Consider the following 22,886-nt stretch of genomic DNA (forward strand, 5'->3'; position numbering starts at 1 on the left):
TTGTGGAAGACTCTTGGAAATACTGGAGTCAGTCAGGCCTGCAAAGTGGAGATACAAAATGTAACAGAGCCCACTAAGTAAATCTAAAGCATCTGAAGCTCTTTATTTCATGGGACAGACTTCCTAGAAACTTCTAAGCAGCTGCACAGGGAAACATGCTCCTGCTGGCAGACACTTGAGGCAGGCCAGGGGAAAACCCTGAGCCACTTCCCCAGAGCTGCCACAGGCACAGCCTGGCCTCTGGGCTGCCCTGGGACAGCAGGGAGCCCAGAGCCCTGTGCTCTCCAGCAATGGCTCAGCTGCACTTGCACCCTGCGGCTCCTCTCCCTGCCCCACAGAAAAAAATTGGTCAACCAATTGTAAATTGCTGCTTTTGCTCTGCTGAAATGTTCCTTGGGGTTTTTTCCCTTCTTTCTTTCCCACAGACAAAACCAAACCCAAAAAAATTCAAAAATATTTAATGGAAATTGGAGAGTGCACGCCATTAATAAATACTCTGCAACTGAGCTGTTAACACTCAGATTAAATTCTTTACATGGTTTCAGAAAGGATAAAATCATGTGGCATCCAAGCTGTTAGAGAGGAACCCCTGTCTTAAAAATGAATTTCTTTCCCTCTGTAGAGTATCCCGATCAGTAGTAAAGGAGAGACGGGTCAGGATTATTGAGATAAGTCATCCCTAGCCCAACAAAACTGTCAACTCCTTTGTAGAGCAACACCAGTCTTTAGCTGCATTCAGCATTCCAGTTGCATACCAGCAATGAAGGAGTCATTCCAAAGGGGCCATAACCAGGATCTAGCAGAACTAACGATAAGCCAAAGAACCAGGTGATCTCATCCCTTTTTCTGCAACACCAGAATTATTTCTCCAAGTCTCATCTGTCCTATCATTACATGCCCAGAGATGCCAAAGAAACAACAACACTGTCAATGAGGCTTTCAACAGCATTGCCTGTCCCAGATGCACCAGAAACTGCATTTTGTCTGGCACAATTCCACTTGTCAAGGATCAGGCAAGGCAGGGACAGGCACAAGGCACAAGGCATCTCCTGCCCCAGCCTCAGCCTGCAACACTGACACAGGCACAGACAGCCAGGGAAGAGATTTGTCACTGTGAACCTGCCAGAGGTGGCTTTGGGACTGTGCTGTCAGAGGATGACAAACTCACACCCTGCCTAGGCTGCATCCATTTGGAAGTCTCCTTCTCTTTCATTGCAAAAGTCAAAAGGACTTTCTATCATAGGAGGTTTCCCTAATCCTCCCAGTGCAAAACCAGGCAATGTCCATGAATCTCCTTCACATCTCAGAGGATTCAGCTCAGAAACAGCCCCAAGGAAAGCTTTTCTCCTTCAAGGGCAGGTGAAAGGAGTGGGAACATTCCTCAATTCCTGCTAAATGCCTTCCTTTTTGAGTCTCATTTTGACATGAGAAATGCTGCAGGGAGATAAAAGGCATGTGCAGGATGGAGAGGAATGTTTTCTTTTCAGCGCTGCATTTCCAGGACCCCAAGGTACCACTCCAGCTCCTGCCACTCAACACTTCACACTGGAGAAATTTTCCCTGCATCACCAGAGAACTCTCCCAGTGACTGGGCTCTGGGAGAGTCCACTGAGCCCGTCAGGGAATTGAAATAAATTTAAGGAATTTGTTGAAAGAATGGGTTTTAACCAAGCTTGCCAAATGTCACCTCTAAGTCAAGATTCCAATGGTCAATTTAGAACAGACATGACCTGTACCTACCTGAATGTTCAGAGGACTTCTCTTGGCTTCTGCTGCCGGATCTTGGCCTGGAGAAAATGGAGTAAAAAGGACATATGAGGAGGTAGAAAGAGAAGAGAGGGAATGGGTGTACCATGAAAGGAGACAAACCTTCTTAGCATGGACACTTCTATGAAGGAGGGGATGCAACACATAAACCCAAAAGGATGCAAAGCTGATTAATTGTCCTTAAGATTACAGTTGCTGGAGTCACCCAGAGCAGGCCAAGCTCAGGCTGTTATAAAAGCCAAGTCCAGCAGGGGACCCATCCTGAGGTGCTTTCAAGCCCTGCCTCCTCTTCCCCACCACCACCTCTGGGCTTGGGGCATTGCTGTTGGGTTTGACATTGGATGGGCAAAATGCTGAATACACAGAGGTTTGCCTGAATACATGGAACAGCTGACTGTGCAAAATCACCACAGTAGATGGAAGCAAACAGCACAGTGGAGCAGCAGACACCTTGGCTTACCTCATCTCCCTGCACTCCTGCAAATCCACCTGGGGAGAGCTTGGCAGAGACCCCACAGCATTGTAGAGAGGGAGACTGCCTGCCTTGCGCATCACGGGGATCAAGGATTTTCCAAATGCCCCCTTCTTCATTTCCCCACTACTGGAATAACGCAAGGAGGTCTGGAAGGAATAAAACACAGTGCTCAGATCAAGCATCCAGCCTTGCCCACATTCATGCCTCAAGACATTTAGTTATACCTCAACTGGGACCTGGCAGGAATAAACAGGTCAAAATGATGGAGCAAATTGGCAGAGGATGGGCAATGGAAAGAGAACTGTTGAGGGAGAGACCGTGTCTCACATTTCCAAGCCTTCTCATTTCCTTGGAAATATGGCTACATCTCCAGCTGCCATCCACATGCTTGACATCAAGATGTTCGGGGTTGCCATTGCCTCCACTGGCCTTTGGATGGCATGGCAGTGGCTTTAGATCTCTGTTCTCTCCCTGCCCCTAAGGTGGCTCACAGCCACTGCTGATCTCCAGCCATGGCCCCACAAAGCCATTCTGCAGGATGCCAAAACCTGCTTTTCTCAAGGCCCTCATTTCTTCTGCTGCTGCCCTTCCCTCCTACACTTCCCCAGCAGCCTTTGAGCCCAGATGCTGCTGAGCTCTCGGCATGCTCGCTGCTCTCCAGCTCCCACATATCCATCAGCTCAGGCTCACTGGCACTTAGCAAGTTCAGCAGAGCTCCCTGCCCTGCTGCTCTCTGCAAGCTCTCTGCCTGCTCAAACTGCTCCAGGGCCCCCATGCCATGGCCAGGAATGGGTTGCAGGCACTGGGGTAGATGCACACCCATCCTTAGTATCCCATCAATACTGGCCCATATGAAGAGCCAAATCAGGACCTGTTCTAACTTGACTAAAAGGGTCAGTTCCTGTCAGGGCAAAAAGTCTCAGAGCTTTGGCAACAGCACATAAACTGAAAATTTACCACACTGGACTTTGCTTGGTCTCCTTACCTTACATCCATTTCCCTCTGAAGTGAGCCCTTTCCTTCTAATCTCTTCCTCACAGCCAGTGCCAGGTTTCCCAGTCTCCTGCTCTCTATTCCATATCTTGCTTGCCATTGGAGAAAGAGAGCTCTTGGGGAAGGGAAGCAAAGGCTTGGAGGGAAGGAGCACAGATGGACTTGCCAGGGAAAACTTCTTGGCAAGAGGATAGGCAGTCAGGCCTGCAAAGTGGAGACGCAAAATGGATCAGAGCCTGCAATGCAAACCTGAAGCTCTGTATTTCATGGGACAGATTCCTTGGAAACTTCTAAACTGCTGAACAGGGAAACATGCTCTGAATGATAGCAGCTTGAATCAGACCAGGGGAAAGCCCTGAGCCCCCTCCCCAGAGCTGCCACAGGCACAGCCTGGCCTCTGGGCTGCCCTGGGACAGCAGGGAGCCCAGAGCCCTGTGCTCTCCAGCAATGGCTCAGCTGCACATGCACCCTGGCTGCTCCTCTCCCTGCCCCACAGCTCAGCAGCCCTACAGCTCCCTTCAATCTCCACCTTTTCCTTCAGTTGTCTTTCCTTTTCTGCTGAAATCCATCTTCAAACCCGTGCTTCTGCCAGGCAGAAGTGTCTGGGTTTGAATCTGGGATGGCTCTCGGAGTTGGCAGCGACGGGAGCTCGGTCCCAGCCTCAGAACAAGGCCGGGAGACTCCAATCGCCAGCGCTCGGCACACAGAGGCAGAGCCAGACGCGTCTGCTGCCGCTGGGGCCGTGTCCAGCACAACCTGCACCAGCCCAGCCTGGGGCTGCCCCTTTGTGACACGCTGCCCATGCTTCTCTCGTTTCCATGGCTGCAAAATCCCACCCCAACTCCATCCCTTCCCATTCCCTTCCTAAGCCCAGCCAGGCCAGGCCTGAGGCTTTCACACTGTCTGGGATGTAGACCTTCTCCAAAGCTTCTTTTCAAGGACTTTCTTTCCGTACTTCCCACTCAGTAGCGGGTTGCAGCTGTGGGATTTTGTTTAATTCTCTTCACATCAAACAAAGAGGAGGGACACAAACAGTGGCACCAGGCAGTGGAAGTAAAAGAAGCTTTGCACTACCCAGTAGATGACCTCAGAATTCAGTTGGCCAAAACCTGTTGGCTCTCTGCGTATGCAAACATTCCTCTTTTGCTGTGCATCATTGTTCTAGGGGTTTATTCTCTGCTTTCTTTTCAGCAGAGACACCCAAACCCAAATAAACACAACCAATCTCAAAACAATTTTGATCTTGGCTAATACTGTCAATTGAAAATGTCCTTAATGGAAAGAGCTGATGGCCAATCATTCTGAAATACTGCCCAACACAGCTTTTAGAACTAGGAGAGCTAATTCTTTACATGGCTTCTCAAAGGATAAAATCATGTGGCAGCCAAGCACTCTGAGAGGAAATCCTGTCTAAAAATGGGATTTCTTGCCCTCTGTAAAATGTCCCAGTCAGTAATAAAAGTTAGAAAGCCATGGATTAATGAGAGAAGTCATTCCTAGTCCAGAATTATTCCAGAAAAAAATTTAACTTCTTCAATGAGCAGTACTTCTCCCTAGCTGCATTCTGCATTGCAGCTGCAGATCAGCAATGAAGGAGTCATTCCAAAGGGGCCATACACAGGATTTGAATAAATTAACCCTAAGCCAAGGAACCAGGGGATCTCATCCCTTTCTCTGCATCAGCAGAATTATTTCTCCAAGTCTCATCTCTCCTATCATTACACACCCAGAGATGCCAAAGGAACAACAACACTGTCAATGAAGCTTTCAACTTGAAAGCATTGCCTGACACAGAAGAACCAGAAACTGCATTTTTTCTGGCACAATTCCACTTGTCAGGGATCAGGCAAGGCAGGGACAGGCACAAGGCACAAGGCATCTCCTGCCCCAGCCTTAGCCTGCAACACTGACACAGGCACAGACAGCCAGGGAAGAGATTTGTCACTGTGAACCTGAGGGAAGAGATTTGTCACTGTGAACCTGCCAGAGGTGGCTTTGGGACTGTGCTGTCAGAGGATGACAAACTCACACCCTGCCTAGCATGCATCCATTTGGAAGTCTCCTTCTCCTTCATTGGAAATGTCAGAAGGACTTTCTATCATAGGAGGTTTCCCTATTCCTCCCAGTGCAAAACCAGGCAATGTCCATGAATCTCCTTCACATCTCATAGGGTTCAGATGAGAAACACCCCCAAGGAAAGCTTTTCTACTACAAGAGCAGCCGGAAGGATTCAGAACATTTCTCATTTTCTGATAAATGACTTCCTTTTCTCTACTAATTCTGACATTATAAAGGCTGCAGGGAGATAAAAGGCATATGCACGATGGAGAGGAAATATTTTCTTTTCCTGCACAGCATTACCAGGATCCCAAGTTACCACTCCAGCTCCTGCCACTCAACACTTCACACTGGAGGAATTTTCACTGCTCCACAAGAGAACGCACCCAGGGACTGGGCTCTGGGAGAATCCACTAAGCCCATCAAGGAATTGAAACTAATTCAAAGAAATTTTTAAAACAATGGGTTTCAACTGAGCTTTCCAAATGTAACCTCTGAGATCAGACAGCAATGTCTATTTTAGGACAGACATGTCCTTCACATACCTGCATGTTCAGAGAACTTCTCTTGTCTTCTGCTGCTGGATCTTGGGCTGGAGAAAATGGAGGACAAAAGAATGTATGAGGAGGTAGAAAGAGAAGAGAGGAAATGGGTGTACCATGAAAGGAAGCAAACCTACTTAGCTTGGTAACTGCTATGAAGTAGGGAATGCAACACATTAACCCAAAAGGATGCAAAGCTGATTAATTGTCCTTAAGCTTTCAGTTGCTGCAGTCACACAGACCTGGCCAAGCTCTGGCTGAAACACAGCAGTATTTCTTCAACTTGCACCAGAACTCCCCAGTTCTGCTGCCTCTCCTTTTGGAGCCAAGTGGCTCCTGCAGCCTCTCTGAAGCAGCAAGAGCTGCTGGGCTCAGATACCAGTCTGGATGGAGGGCAGCTGCTTTTGTACTGCTGCCCAAGCTTCACTTTGCCTGCTCGTGCCTTGCACTGGTGACAGCCTCCTGCTACACGTGGGCAGAGCACTGCTGTCTCCTGAGAATGATTTTACACCTCCTGGCTCTTTCCAGAACACAATGGCTTTTTCCAACTCAGCTGCTAGGGAAGAATATTCATGTTGCACTTTCAAAGCCCTGCCAAAGATTTTCTATTGGAATGATACTTCTGTAGCTCCCTCTTTATGGTTATCTCTCAGAAAAGCGTAACACCTTCATTTTATCAACCATATCCAAGCCAATATCTTTCCATCAGGTACAGTCCTAGAACTCTTCTCTACCACCTTGCCCTCTTTGATCTTAAGCCCAGATCTAAACATTAAACATCAATCAGATTATACATCTGCATCCCAAAAGTTTTCAGGGATCTCATTTCACAGTGGAGGCCCAGGCACAGAGAAATTACACCAGATGATTACAGAAGCAGTACCTGAATTTGCAGACACCTCTCCAGGAGCCAATATTTGCCCATGCATATTCTCCTGGCTGCAGAATTTAACAGTCTCAGGATCCAAAGTTCTGCAGGATCCAGGCCCATGCAAAACAGTTCCGAAATGATGCCACAACAATTACAGGGGGAAGCAAGAGCCAAATCCAGCAGAGGACCCTTCTGGAGGTGCTTTGAAGCCCTGCCTGCTCTTCCCCACCGCTACCTCTGCTCTTGGGGCATCGTTGTTGGGTTTGACATTGGATGGGCAAAATGCTGAATACACAGAGGCTGGCCTGAATGGGAGACTGTGCAAAATGTCCACAGGAGAAGGGAAGAGTGAGGTGAATAGCACACTGGAGCAGCAGACACCTTGGCTTACCTCATCTCCCAGGACTCCTGCAAATCCACCTGGGGAGAGCTTGGCAGGGACCCCACAGCACTGTCGAGAGGGAGACTGCCTGCCTTGCGTATTGGGGGGATCAAAGGCAATCCAAATGATGCCTTCTTCATTTCCCCACCACTGGGATATGGCAAGGAAGCCTGGAAAAAGTAGAACACACTGCTCAGATCAAGCATCCAGCCTTGCCCCCAGTCCTCCCTCAGGACTTTTACATTTGCCCTCAACTGGAACCTGGCAGGAATAAACAGGTCAGATTAATGGAGCTGATTGGCCCAGCATGAGGAATGCAAAGGGACGTGGTGAGGGAGAGATCATGTCCCACATTGGACACCTCTTCCCTCCTGCCCTCTCCTCTTCAAGTGTGCCTACACTCCCTTTGACATCATGATGTTCTGAGGTGCCACTGCCTCCACTGCCCTTTGGGATGGCATGGCAGTGGCTTTAGATCTCTGTTCTCTCCCTGCCCCGAAGGTGGCTCACAGCCACTGCTGATCTCCAGCCATGGCCCCACAAAGCCATTCTGCAGGATGCCAAAACCTGCTTTTCTCAAGGCCCTCATTTCTTCTGCTGCTGCCCTTCCCTCCTACACTTCCCCAGCAGCCTTTGAGCCCAGATGCTGCTGAGCTCTTGGCATGCTGGCTGCTCTCCAGCTCCCACACATCCATCAGCTCAGGCTCACTGGCACTTAGCAAGTTCAGCAGAGCTCCCTGCCCTGCTGCTCTCTGCAAGCTCTCTGCCTGCCCAAGCTGCTCCAGGGCCCCCATGCCATGGCCAGGAATGGGCTGGAGGCACTGGGGTAGATGCATACCCGTCCTTAGTATCCCATAATTTCTGGGATATCCCAGCTAAAGAGCCAAATCAGGACCTGTTCTAACTTGACTGAAAGGGTCAGTTCCTGTCAGGGCAAAAAGTCTCAGAGCTCTGCCAACAGCACATAAACTGAAAGTTTACCATACTGGACATAAATGGCTCTCTTTACCTTACATTCTTTTTCCTCTGAAGTGATCACCTTTTTCATTCTACTCTCCTCATCCAAGCCGCTGCCATGTTTCGAAGTTTCCTGCTCTCCATGGCACATCTTGCTTGCCTTGGTGGAAGGAGAGCTCTTGGAGATGGGAGGCAACGGCTTGCAGGGAAGGAGCATGGATGGACTTGCCAGAGAAAACCTCTTGGCAAGAGGGTAGCCAGGCAGGCCTGCAAAGTGGAGACACAAATACGGAAGCTCCGTATTTCATGGGACAGATTCCTTGGAAGCTTCTAAACAGCTGCACAGAGAAACATGGTCATTGCCAGTACACCCTTTAATCAGGCCGAGGGAAAATCCTGAGCCATTTCCCCAGAGCTACCACAGGAACAGCCTGGCCTCTGGGCTGCCCTGGGACAGCTGGGAGGACACAGGAGCCTCACCTCTGTGTGAGGCTGAGCCATGCTCACAAGGCAAGAAGTGAGTTCAGTGAACTCCCACTTTTTCATCAACATCTCTAATGGGTGAGACAGTCAAGGGGTTTTCTTCATTTTTGAGACAATTTCTTTGGTTTTATTTTTCCCAGAACTAGCCTGTGTTTAATTCCTCTGAACTGTATTCAGTTAGCAAGTTTGAAAGGGAAGACGGAAGGCTCCAATGGTAAGAGGGGAAAAAAGATTCCTTCTTGAGGTTGGCCTTGTCTGAATCGACAAGAGAAACCCACACAGCTGTGACTGCTAGCTCTGAAAACCACAAAGACCTCTCTGCAAGCAGGCAGGCCTTATTGGTGTTTCTGTAGCACCCTAATACCATCCTCAATGTTAGACCCAATCAGCAAGCAGAGGAAGAACAGGAAATTTATCTATGGTGAGACCAGACATTGATGGGAGAGAAAGCAACAGGATTTGAATCTCATGACCATGTCCAATTTGGGGTCAGCTGTAGCCACAGACCCTGTCGTGGCAGACAGAAGGAGTCACTTGGCCTCTGTCAAAAAGGAGAAAGCAGCATAAACTAATGAGACAATGTTGTGATGCCATGGGTGTCCTTGCAGGACCATCTGTAGCTGTCAGGCACCTACTCTGACACAGAGCCACCACTGACACCATGGACCAGTTTCCCTGAAATATGGGGGGACTTTCTTTCCATTTACTCCAGCCTTTTAGATCCCTTCTATCCTCACCTCTTCCTTCCATGATCTTTCCTTTTCCAGTAGAATCCATCTTCAAACCCGTGCTTCTCCCAGGCAGAAGTGTCAGGGTTTGAATCTGGAATGGCTCTCGGAGTTGGCAGCGATGGGAGCTCGGTCCCAGCCTCAGAACAAGGCCGGGTGACTCCAATCGCCAGCGCTCGGCACACAGAGGCAGAGCCAGACGCGTCTGCTGCTGCTGGGCCCGTGTCCAGCACAACCTGCACCAGCCCAGCCTGGGGCTGCCCCTTTGTGACACGCTGCCCATGCTTCTCTCGTTTCCATGGCTGCAAAACCCCACCCCAACTCCATCCCCTTCCATTCCCTTCCCTAGGGCAGCCAGCCCTAAGCCCAGCCAGGCCAGGCATGAGGCTTTCACACTGTCTAGGATGTAGACCCTTTCCAAAGTTACTTTGCAAGGCCTTTCTTTCTGTACTTCCCACTCAGTTCTGGGTTGCAGCTGGTTGGTGTGGGATTTTGTTTAATTCTCTTCTCATCAAACAAAGTGCTGGACACAAACAATGGCACTGGGCAGTTGAAGGAAAAGAAGCTTTGAACTCCCCGGTGGATGACACCAAAACTCAGTTGGCCAAGAGCTGTATGTTCCTTTTTGCTCCACTTCATTTTTCCAGGGCTTTATTCTCTGCTTTCTTTATTGCAGAGACACCCATAAACATGATCTGCCTCAAAACATTTCTGATCCTGGCAGTTCCTGACAATTCCAAATTTTCTCAAAGGAAATAGCACGGGGAAGGTCATTCTAAATCACTCCCCAACAGAGCAGATCAAACTAACCATCCTTGGTTTGGATGAACTAAGCCTGAGCCATGGGACCTGTGGGTCTGATCCCTTTTTCTGCATCTGCAAACTTATTTCTTCAAGTCACATCTCTCCTATCTATTCAAAGAACCTTTGCACTCTGCATTAGATGCCGCCAGTGTTCAGTGGGCAGATATAATCAGCTTTTGTACACACTCTGCCCCCTGAGCCCAGCAGCATCCCTGGGACCCTGCAGCACCACTGCAGGCCAGCATGCTCCAGGCACAGCTGCAGGAAGGAGATTGCAACAAGTCCTGGCTGAAGGAGTCTCCAGGCTGCCGCAGCCCTTCCCCTGCGGCGGGATCATCCCTCGCTGCCATGGGGGGAGCAATGGGGCTGATGGGCTCTGTGCAGATGAGGGTCTCCTCCATGTGCTGCTGCTGCTGCTGGGCTGATCCAGCTGCTGCTGCCTTCCCCCACAGCTGGATCAGGAGCCTGCCTGGGAAAATAACACTGCCAGTGCCCGTGCCAGACACCGATCCCTGCCAGGATCCTTGCACACAGGGCATCCTGCCCACCAAACTGCTCCAGTCAGGTGATGTCATAATGTCGCAGACATCTTTGTGTGAAAATCCTTTTCTTTAGGATTTTTCCTTCTGAGAAGCTAAGAGGCCTTAGAGACAGAATGTAAACAATGGTTGTCTGCTGCTGTGGAATGCAACAGGTGGGTCCGTGATTGGTCTCGTGTGGATGTTTTGATTTAGTGACCACTCACGGCAGAGCTGGCTCTCTCTCTGTCCAAGCCACGGATCTTTGTTAATCATTCTTTTCTTTTCTATTCTTAGCTTAGCTACCTTCTGAGAGAAAACCTTTCCTTCTATTTCTTCTTAGTATAGTTATAATGTAATATATATATATCATAAAATAATAAACCAAGCCTTCTGTACATGGAGTCAACATTCTTGTCTCTTCCCTCATCCAAGAACCCCTGTGAAAACTGTCACATCAGGACACATCAAAATACATTCAAACAATGTGTTTTCCACATTCTGGCAAAACCATGGCCACATGTTGGAGGCAGACTGCTGTTGGCAGAATGGGGGAAGCCCCAGCAGCTGCTCTCCCCATTGCTGTGGCCACGGCGGCACAGGCAAGTCTCCCTCCGTGCCCACTGCTGTGGGACCCAGTGCTTTGGGCTTGTTCCCACTGAACTCAGCCTGCTACTACAGCAGCAACATCACTTCACACATTTGATAACAAAGAGTTGGAATGGCATACAGCACTTGCCCAAAGAGCTACAAAATATTTTTAAAAAGAGCACGGCACAGGGGAGTTGGAATACTCCGTTCCATTTTAATACAAGCATACCTGGATTTAAGCAGGGACACTGGGCTAATCATACTGGAGACTGCTTTGTAAGCCTTGTCTCTAGCAATTCCCACCAGTCTGCAAGCAATTTTCACTACAAAGGGGTAGATAAGATTTTACAACACCTCCATGAGCAAGTCTGAGCCAGAAGTCAAAGCACAAGACAAATACTCCCAAATCTGCCCCCACTGGGGAAAGGAAGCAGAAAAGCAGGTGAAACAAGTGCCCTTGCAGCTGAATTGCCTGCATTTATCCCATGGTCCATCCCATTTCCTGTACAAAAGCACCTCAATTCAAACACACAGCTTAAGATCAAGGAATAACAGTGTTTTGAGGGCATTTAACACCTGATTCCTATTTCTTTCAAGGAGAGGTGAATGCTAAATTCCTTAAAAACACAAATGCAGGTATATTTGAGACTGCATCCTTCAAAAGCACATATGGAGGTTTAGAATTGCAGGACTGTTTCCATTGGAAAAGTCCTTTAAGGTCATCGAGTCCTTCCAATAACCTGAGACCCCTGACACTGCCAAGGCCACCACTGAAGCATCACCCAGGACAGGATTGGCCTTCTTGGCCACCTGGGCACACCTGGCTCACCTTCAGCCACTGCCAACCAGCACCCCCAGGTCCTCCTCTGCTGGGCGCCTTTCCAGCCACTCTGCCCCCAGCCCGTGGCCTTCCATGGAGCTGCTGTGGCCCAAGGGCAGGACAGGGCACTTTACCTTGTTGAACCTCATGCAAGTGGCCTCAGCCCATGATCCAGCCTGTCCAGATCTCTCTGCAGAGACTTCCTGCCCTCCAGCAGATCAACACTCCCACCCAGCTTGTCATGGTCTGTAAACTGCCTGAGGTGCCCTTGATCCTCCTCTCCACATCATTGACAAAGATGTGAATCACAGCTGGCCCCAGTGCTGAGCCCTGGGGAACACCCCTTGTGACCAGGTGCCAGCTGGATTTAATTCCACTGAATTCCACCACTCCCTGGGCCCAAACATCCTGACAGTTTTTACCCAGGGAAGAGTGCATTCAATTCTTCAGTCTTTTGCTCAACCTTAGTTCCATGTTTCCCCCCACGTCCAGGAGAAGACAGAGCTTCTCCTTAGACCTCCATTAGTGGATGATGAATTTACAGAAACATTTTTATCCTCTTTGCAATCTTCTAGGAAGAAATTCTCAACAGTGAGGCAGGTGAGGCACTGGGAAGAAGTTGCCCAGAGGAGCTGTGCATGCCTAAGGAAGGGTGTTAGGTGAACATGGCTCAGCCTCACACAGAGGTGAGGTTGGACCTGAGCTGCTCTCTGTTGGGAGGAAGGGTCTTGTGGCAGCGCAGAGAGGCTGTGCACATTGGCAGGGAACAGCTGTGCCCTGCATGTGCCCCCTGCAAGGAGCTGTGCTGCTGCCAGTGGCCCTGGAGCTGTAGGGCTGCTGAGCTGTGGGGCAGGGAGAGGAGCAGCAGGGTGCAAGTGCAGCTGAGCCATTGCTGGAGAGCACAGGGCTCTGGGCTCCCTGCTGTCCCAGGGCAGCCCAGAGGCCAGGCTGTGCCTGTGGCAGCTCTGGGGAAGTGGCTCAGGCTTTTCCCCTGGCCTGCCTCAAGTATCTGCCAGCAGGTGCACAGGAACATGTTTCTCTGTGCAGCAGTTAAGAAGTTTCCAAGGAATGTATCCCATGAAATATGGAGCTTTAGGTGCTTTAGGTTTTGCATTGAAGCCTCTGTCACATTTTGTGTCTCCCCTTTGCAGATCGGACTGGCTACAGTCTTACCAAGTAGTTTACTCTGGACACTTCCAATGTTCTCCTTGCCTCCCATCCAGAAGAGGTCCCTATCCTCCAATCTCAGGAAGAAGCTGCTGCCTGTCCGAAGAGTGTTTGAAGAATAGGATTTATGTTTCAGGTTTCATAGTTAAAGATGTATGTATGTTCTGATAGTTTTGAATAAATGTGTTTTGATTATATCTTTGAATTTGTGTGATATCTTTTTATTGTATCTTTTTTTTGATTATTTAAAAAAACTAAAAAATAATTAAATTTAAGTAAAACAAAGGAGAATGTGAGATCAGGGCATGCTAGCCTAGAGGTTATGGGAGTGCAGCTCACTCAATGTGCCAGTGTCTCACCACGTCCTTTCCTCACTGTGCATCTCCTCTTCCTTTTTTGCAATGTTTTCTTTGTGCCATTTGTGCTGCCATTTCAACTTGTCATTGTAACAGGGCCACACATTGACATGTTTGGGGGACAATGGATCCAAAGTCCTGTACAGACAAAAGTTTTCTACCCAGATGAGTTCTGTGCTCATCAAGGGCCCGAGCAAAGAAACACAGAGAAGTGTGCCCAAGTGGCCAAGCTTTGCTCCTTTGCAATCTCACACAGATCTGGCTCACAGGTGTCTTCAGTCACAATTTCATGGGTAAGAAGAGGTTGTGTATTTCACTGGGAAATGATGCACTGCTTTGGAAAAGCCATCTGTGTGTATATTTACCCAGGACAGCAGTCCAGTTGTGTTGTTTGCAAGTTGTTTGCAGAAGGATGAGTGGACTGTGAGGCCACTAACAAGTGACAAAGGTTCCTCAAATATATTTACACTCCAGCCTGGGTGCCATTCATCCCAGAGCTATGGGACAATGCTGTAGTGCATCCCACACACATTCTGCCTCCAAGAAAAGGCTGGCTGGGCTTATTAGAGTAAAAGAAATAGAATAGAATGGAAAGTGAAACTCATCCCTTTGGAATGACTCTCCTGCTTTCGAGTGTCAACCCTGCCCCTCATGCTCCCAAGGCTTGTTACAAACAACTATCTGAGATTGCTTAAAAATTCCCAGGCAAGGTTCAGTAAAAAACAGATTGAATATTAAGCAACAGGTGAACATGGCTGAGCCTCACACAGAGGTGAGATTGGATCAGAACTACTCTCTGGAAAAATCATTGGCAACATTCACACTATTGCTTACAGGTCGTTTAAGGTACAACAAGAAAAAAAATAGCAATAGCAACAAACAAATTTCAGTCAATCAAACAAGAAATATTCTGAGTAGAGTGTGTGTGTGTGTGTGTGTGTGTGTGTGTGTGTGTCTTTAGGTGCTTTTGAGAAAGGGACAGCAAGGACAAGGCTAAAAAGGAATACGGCCTAAAAGCTTAACAGCACTCCAGCTTAACAGTGGTTAAAATGGAGCCTCCAGGAGTGGGGCTGTTGGCCTACGATCCATTGCTGATCAGTGATCCTGCCAGTGCAGCAAACGTGAGAGCTCGCTGCCCCTGAGAGGCCCCACTCAGAGGGAGGTTGCTGCTGGCAACCACTGTGCTCCAGGAGAGCTCCAAGGGCCTCCTTTGCAGGGCTCTTTATGGGCCACAAGAGAGTGGGCCTCAGCCATAAAATGCTTCCTCATGGCTGCACTGCGGGTCAGCAGCCTGACTCGGAAAGTGGGAGAAGAAGGATGCCATGCCATTCAGGCAAGAAAAGTGGTTTCCAAGGCTGTTCCCAGACACCCCAGGAGCTCGTTAGACAACACAAGTTCCTGGGAGCGCTGCGTGTCCCTGATAAGCTCAGCAGGAGCTGAGCCCAGGGGCTGTTCGGCAAGGCCCAGGCCTGACAAGCGTTTCCCAGATCACCCTGGGGCCGCACAAGGCCGGGCCCATTCACCACCACAATCTGAAGCACCAAGTTTTGATGGAGGGTAAAAAGCCATGACCCAGTGGAAGTGGGCCATGTCCTCAGGCCTATGGGAGAACCACAATGCAGATCCTTGTGCTGCTGATTCCATCTCTCCCCTCTTTTCTAAGTTCTTGGGGGCAAGGTCACTTAGCTTAGACACACCGCTCACAAGCAGTGCTCCTGCAGCTTTCTGCTCAACGAATTAAAGTGAGATTACACACCCCAGATCATGTTCGGTTATGATTTAACTGACTGATTTGATGAATTTCTGGAACAGCAAACTTGCTTCCTCAAATATTTACTGTGTTCGCCATGGAGCACAGAGGAAAGATTTAATGTCAAAGGCATCGCCAAGGCAATGCTCTTCTGACAAGTTCTGCCCTGAGCTTTCCTTAGGAAGATCCAAAAGCTTCAATGTCACCAGCACAAGCTCCTGCAATGGCTGCTGGCCAGCAGAGCAGGGCTGTCAGCTGTGAAACAAGTGTTGCCACAAGCAGCAGCTCCCCCAGGGCAGCAAATCAAGAGCTGGGAAGGAGCTGATCTGAAGGCCAAAGCTCCTTAGCTCCTTCCAAGAGGGCTGCAACAGTTCTTCATTCCAATGAGCTGCAGTGCTGGACACCACAGCTCTGTGTGAGCACTGGACACAAGTTGCTCCCACTGAGGCCTGTGATGGTTTCTGCAGGAGCTCTGGGCTCCTGTGCGTGCCGGACACAATGAGGAGAGAAAGAGCCAAGTGCACTGACAAACCTTTGCCTTGGGCATAGCCTGGCCTGGACCAAACACCCTGAAAGGTTTCCCCTTTGACCCATGTCTCGAAAGGTCAGGTCAGCTGTTTGATGACTCAGGTTGTTTTGGTATCAAGGAATTTCCCTCAGAAATACGGGGTTTGTCTTTCTCTGTGCCTTCCCCTCAGCAGCTTTGGGGAGGCTCCTGTGTGAAGCCATCTGTCTCACACAGTTGCAGACAACTTAAAACACAACACTCTGTAATAAGTCGTCTCCTCTAATGTGTTCCAACAATCCCCTTCCAGCAATAGGAAATTAATACTAATAGATGAAAGTGGAAAGAAACCAACAGTTTATTAACAAAGAGAAAGCCTACAATGCAAGACAGAAGGCCAGTAATTTCTGGATATCAAACTCTCAGACCTCACTGTGCCCTCACTGGAACAAAGACCCAAAATGCCAGAGGAAAATCCCCCCAGGACTCGCGTTCCAAGATGGCGCCGAGTTCTCCCTCAGGAAGAACAGGAGCTATCACGGAGTAGTTCCAGTAGCAGATGAAAGTTCAGGGGCTTGTCCAGCATCGACTTTCTCCCAGTGGCAGAGCTCCGTGGAGCAGCCACGGCAGGTGAAGCAGCTGGGCTGGAGCCCCTCGGTGTCTTTTCTCCCCGCTGTGGCTCAGCTCACACACTCTGGGGCTGGGAGCGGGGCCGCTCCGTTTCTGCTGGCACCGTGTCCCTGGGCTTGGACAAACAGATTTCTGCCAGGAGAGCCCTGCAGACTGTTCCACATATCTCTCACAAAGGCCTCAAACAACAACTGCAAACACTCTGCCTACGGCAGCTTTCACAAAGGGCTGCAGAAATCCAGGACAAATTAAAGGGAGAGGCAGAAGGCTTTTGTCTTGTTCCTGACACCAGAATTCTTGATGATCTGATGCAATTTGATTCAGATATAACATGAGATCTGAGTTTTTCCATTGAAATATTTCATGATAAGTAACAAGCCTTGGGACCACGAGGTACAGCACTGACATGGGAAACCATGGGCATATCATCTAAAACGACCAGTTTAATTTTCCATTTTATTACTCTTGTATTTATTGCACAACTCATAGGCAACTCCAAGCTTTGCTTGGAGGCAAAACAGGTATGGGATACACTACAGTCCCTTGCAGAGCCCCCAGGGTGCTAGGGCTGGCAGTGACAAAGCAGGCAGTCTGCTTCATTGTGAACCACTACAGAGCTACATCCCAATGTGTTTTTAGGAAGCACTGAATTATTAAGCTCCCTTTTTCTGCATGAGATACAAAAAGGAGGTCCCAAATGATTTTCATGCAAGCATCCAGTAAAGAACTGATCCTGCTCTCCTAATGAAGCTTTGGCTTTGGAATTATACTCTGCTCATTCATCCTTTGACTCAGATACTCCAGGTTTGCCCCCACTCCCCTGCAAGGCTGGCAGTCACTGTTTCCCATTTACTGTTCTTCCCTAGAGCCAGTACAGTGGCTGCTTTGAAACTAAAAGCCCTGAGATCTGGATATCTTGAAGGAGCATGAAATGCTAATCAAGTGTTCCCATTGGTAATACCCAGGTCTGCACTTGCCAGAGCTCTGAAGCAGCAGCAGGAGGACCATGCATCATTGCTGTTTGTGGATGTTCACGTTCCTGGTGGGCAAGAGCAATGGCTTTGAGGAGGGACAAGAATGCCCCTCTTCCAACAGTGGCTGAGAAAGGAGATGTGAAGTTTCACTGCCATTTTTTTAAGATATTATTGAATCATATAAGAAAATATTGCAGCATAGAGCTGGTCCCTAATTGTGTCTCCAGAGAAATCCCCAAAGGAGACATTCAATCTCCTGCTGATGGCAACCCCATAAGCTCATGGACCAGTTTTCCCTGAAACATGCCACCCTGCTTGGGCTTTACTAGGCCAGAATTAAACCCATAGCTAAGCAAACACATGTGGCACAAGACATAGAGTTTTTTCCATCAGAAAACCTAATTAACACATTCACATGCAGTTTCTTCTGTAACATCAGAAGCTGGCAACCATGAGGACTTTGCTGGCAAAAGGTTACTTTATGCACTGGGACCAGAAGTGGTTTTCCTTAAGGCAAAGCAAATTGAAATGTGAAGGGTAAAAGTTTCAAATGACTATAAAAAAACCCTGCAAAATAATTTCAGGGTACGCGTTCTGGTTTGAAAGCAAAACCAGTGAGAGACTCCCAAGTCAGAAATACAATTTATTAGGAAAAGGACACTTTTCCTAATAAAATACATTTATTAGGAAAAGGAAAAAAAAATCCACCAAATTACCCCATCCAATGTACATTCAATCATACAAAAGAAAAGCACTGACAGAGTCAGAATCCAAAATGACATCCTCTTGGTCAGGGTGTTGGTAGCAGTCCAGTTGGATTGGTGGCTACACTCCTCCTGGAGTAGCAGATGTGATCCTATAGAAGGGAGTAGTCTTCCTCTGAAGATCCAGTGGAAAAGGCGGCTCTGGGAATCCAGTGGAAAGGCTGCTTGTTCTGTCCCAAACTCCAGATTATATGTAGGTGTGGATGCTTAATTCCTCCTCCCTGGGCACAGCATCTCACAATGGGCTGTTATCATTCCATGAGTCATGGGGTGGGTGCATGAGACAGAAAGGGCTCCCACAGGGAATTATCTCTGAGTCATGGGGAAAGGCATTGATGGGCCTATTAACAGGAGATAAGGAAAAGAACAATTCCCCTCCTGGTTTCAACAGCTTTTGGAGATGGGAATAGAATATATTTTATATTGTAACCAAGGACAATAGGGAGCATTGTCAATGATCATGCAGCCAACCAAGAGCTGGAGCTGAATCCAGAATTGCTTGTTCCAGCTATGCAGGAATTCTTTACCCTGGCAAGCACAGCTCCATGGGAACAAATGATCTCTCATCTCTGGGCTGAATTGTAGCATTGTGTGTCCTGTATGAGTTTTATTGTAAAGTTGGTTATTTTTCATAAGTTAAGATTTGGGTTTGACTCTCGGTTCCCCCATGTTCTCCCTCCTAATGGTTTGTTCCTCCCGCCAGTTACCTGTCTATCATTGTAACCAACCCCCTTTCATTTTGAGAACTTTCTATGTCAATCTTCCCTTACTTAACATATGATTTGTCCCCTGAGCCTTCTCCCTCCCCTGGGCCATTCCTATTGGTTCAGGTGTGTCCCTCGGTCCTGCCCTGAGCTTCGTTCATTGGTCCCTCGTGGCTCCTCGTGTCACGCCCTTCCCCTTTATAAGTGCCTCCCCAACGGTTTTTCCCTGACACCGTTACTGGCCCCGCCTGGGTCAGTAAAGCACCTTGGCATCCATTCGTGTGTCCACTCCCTCCTTCCTTCGCCTCAGTACTTCGCAGTCCTGCTCTCGCCTGCGTCACCACGCTGCAGACAGAGCCACTACTCAGGGGTTCTCGCAGATATCCTGGGAGTGGCGGGATTCGTGGTCTGCACCGGTCACTCCGGGAGTGACTAGCCGGCGCCCGTCAGCTCCAGTGGCCGCGGGACGAGACTGCACTGAATGGCACCCAGACTGCAGCTTAGATTTGAGGGACTCTTGTCACTTGTTATTGGCTTCACAGTCCACTCATCCTTCTGCAAACAACTTGCAAACCACACAGCTGGACTGCTGTCCTGGGTAAATATACACACAGATGACTTTTCAAAAGCAGTACAACCTCTTCTTACCTATGAAATTGTGATTGAAGACACCTGTGAGCCAGATCTGTGTGAGATTGCAAAGGAGCAAAGCTTGGCCATTTGGGCACACTTCTCTTGGTTTCTTTGCTCAGGCCTTTGGTGAGCACAGAACACATCTAGTTAGAAAACTTTTGACTCGACAGGATCTTTTGGATCCCTTGTCCCCCAAATATGTCAATGTGTGGCCCTGTTGTAATGACACATTGTCCTGGTTCAGAGCAAATTTTGGAGAGAACCCCCAAAGGAGCTCTTTTAGTAAAGCAGATTCAATTGGCCCCTCTCTCCAACAGTCCAGGAGAAACTACCTCCTTGGAGAAAAGCGGAAAAAACTGTTTTTTCAACAATAAAACCTAAACAATATTAAACAATAAAACCCCTTTCCGCTCCAAAAGACATGACAAACTGAGAAAGCCCCATCCTCAGGTTGCAGCTCACTCAGTCTCTGATCAGTCCCTCCAGTGCTGGAAATGTCGAAGGCCAGGCCCGGCCCCGTGGGCCTCCGGTGCAGCTGCCGGTGCTCCCCTGGGTGTTCAGTCCAGAGCAGGCTTCAAGAGGTCCAAAGAAAAGGGAATAAAACCACAGTCCAGGGAACTTCTCTGCCTCAGCTAGCTAAACTAAATAAAAGCAAAAGAGAGCTCTGTCCCGCTGTCTGTCCATCTGCAGACAACACAGTCCGGAGCAGGAATGTGTAGGGGGAGGGCAGTGTCTGAAAACAAAACTGTGTGCTTCTACTCTCCCCCCTTCACTCTCCGGAACAAGTCTTAAAGGTGCAAAACTTATTATTCAGCCTAAACAGAACGAGACAATGGGGGATAAAAGCATCATATAGTCAACCCAGGGCACACGTTAAAAACAGCAGCACAAATGACACAAAGAAAACATGGCAAAAGAGGAAGAGGAGAGGCCCAATGAGGAAAGGAAGTGGTGAGACACAGGCACATCGAGTGAGCTGCACTCCCATAACCTCTAGGCTAGCAGGTCCTGGTGTCACAATCTCTTCTTTGGTTTCTTTAAATTTTATTTATTTTTTCAGTTTTTTAAAATCATCAAAATAAAATATATACAATTCAAATGATATCATCAAAACTTGAAGATACAATCAAAACACATTTATTTAAAACTACATCGAAATATCACATCTACAGAAATACATATTATATTTATAAATGTACATAAATAACTACATCTAAATAACATATGTACAGTTGTAACTATGAAGCTACAAACATAAATCCTGTTAGTGAAAAACTCTTCAGTCAGTCGGCAGCCTCTTCCTGATTTTTGAGGAAAGACAGTTCTTCTCGACTGGAGGCAAGACTTGGTTGATAACAGAAACATCAGAAGGTACCAGACAAAACCGCTTGGCAAGATTGTATCCACTCAGGCCTGCAAAGTGGAGACACAAAATGGATCAGAGCCTGCAATGCAAATCTAAAGCATCTGAAGCGCCATATTTCAGGGGACAGACTTCCTGGAAACAAGAATTCTTAACTGCTGCACAGGGAAAAATATTTCTGCTGTCAGACACTTGAGGCAGGCCAGGGGAAAAACGTGAGCCACTTCCCCAGAGCTGCCACAGGCACAGCCTGGCCTCTGGGCTGCCCTGGGACAGCAGGGAGCCCAGAGCCCTGTGCTCTCCAGCAATGGCTCAGCTGCACATGCACCCTGCTGCTCCTCTCCCTGCCCCACAGCTCAGCAGCCCTACAGCTCCAGGGCCACTGGCAGCAGCACAGCTCCTTGCAGGGGGCACATGCAGGGCTCAGCTGTTCCCTGCCAATGTGCACAGCCTCTCTGCGCTGCCACAAGACCCTTCCTCCCAACAGAGAGCAGCCCAGCTCCCACCTCACCTTTTTCTGAGGCTGATCCGTGCCCCTGGGGCTCCTGGGCCAAGGCCCTCTGAGGTGCCCAGGAGCCCAGACCACCATTCCCAAGGCCGCGTTCTGGCACAGAAATATCCAAACCAAAGAGGTCCGTGAGTTCCATTGGGAACAGAGGCATCCCAGGTCCTATCTTACACTGAGAGCTCTCTTCCTCCTTTCTCTGGGTATTTGCTGTAGGTTCAGAAGAAGCTGTCAACCAGGTACAAAAGAAGAAGTGAGTTAATTGAACTCATGCCTTTATAATCAGCCCTTCTAATAGGTGAGGAATTCAGGTGTATTTCAGTTACTGAAAAGATTGCTTAGTTTTTTTTTTTCTTGAAACTAGCATCACTTTAATTTCTCTGAACAATATGGAGCTGCAAAACCAAGAGAGAAGGGTTCTACTACTTCAAGTGCTGCCTGTTGCCTCCCTACTACTACAGGATCCCTTTCCTTCCAAAACACTTGGGAATTCACAGTGCTCTCTAGAACCTGACACTGGCAAGGAAGTAATTGATTTCAAAAGGAGTTTTCAAAGCCTTTGTTTCTGTATTTCTCACTCAATTCTAGGTCAGGTTCTGCAGTTTTGGGGATTTTTTTATATTAGTCTTCACATAAAGGAAGATCTGGGACGCAAACAATGGCACCACGTGGTAGATGTAAAAGCAGCTTTGCTTTCTCCATGAGATGTGCCCAGTATTCTGTGAGCCTGTATTTGTAGGGAACAAAGTGCTCATCCCAATGTTCCACTTGTGCTCTACTTACTTCTTCCAGGGGTTTATTCTCTGCTTTCTTTTCACCACAGACATCCAAACCCAAATAAACACAACCTATCTCAAAACAATTCTGATCTTGGCTAATACTGACAATTCAAAATGTCCTTAATGGAAATAGCTGATGGCCAGTCATTCTGAAATACTCCCCAACTGAGCTGTTAGAACTAGGAGAACTAATTCTTTACATGCCTTCAGAGAGGAAAAAATCATGTGGCAGTCAAGCACTATGAGAAGAAAAGCTCTCTTAAAACTGAATTCTTTCACCCTGCAGAATGCTCAGGTCAGTAGCAAAAGTAAGACAGGAAAGGATTAATGAGATAAGTAATTTGTAGTCCAGAATTAATGTCGTAAAAATGTCACCATACTTACTTAGTAATACTTCTCCCTAGCTGCATTAGGCATTCAAGCTGCAGATCAGCAATGAAGGAGTCATTCCAAAGGGGCCATAACCAGGATTTGGCAGAAATAACTTTAAGTCAAGGAACCAGGGAATCTGATCCCTTTCTCTGCATCAGCAGAATTATTTCTCCAAATCCCATCTCCCCTATCATTACACACCCAGAGATGCCAAAGGAACAACAACAGTGTCAATGAGGCTTTCAACAGCATTGCCTGTCCCAGATGCACCAGAAACTGCATTTTGTCTGGCACAATTCCACTTGTCAGGGATCAGGCAAGGCAGGGACAGGCACAAGGCACAAGGCATCTCCTGCCCCAGCCTCAGCCTGCAACACTGACACAGGCACAGACAG

General features: G+C 48.2%; 1 protein-coding gene across 1 annotated transcript in view; it reads right to left on the reverse strand.

Annotated features, from left to right (window-relative positions):
- Nucleotides 1-19,203: 19,203 nt before the first annotated feature.
- LOC128946404 (TOG array regulator of axonemal microtubules protein 2-like) overlaps nucleotides 19,204-22,886 on the reverse strand; it is a 43,716-nt gene continuing 40,033 nt past the window's right edge. The window contains exon 14 of the mRNA XM_054290144.1: nucleotides 19,204-19,316. Coding sequence (XP_054146119.1) covers nucleotides 19,204-19,316 — 113 coding nt within the window. The remainder of the gene's footprint in view (nucleotides 19,317-22,886) is intronic.

Source organism: Melozone crissalis, unplaced genomic scaffold (assembly GCF_028551555.1).
Source record: "Melozone crissalis strain CALT ecotype California unplaced genomic scaffold, PUWL_Pcris_2 ptg000081l_1, whole genome shotgun sequence".
NCBI classification, from domain to species: domain Eukaryota; kingdom Metazoa; phylum Chordata; class Aves; order Passeriformes; family Passerellidae; genus Melozone; species Melozone crissalis.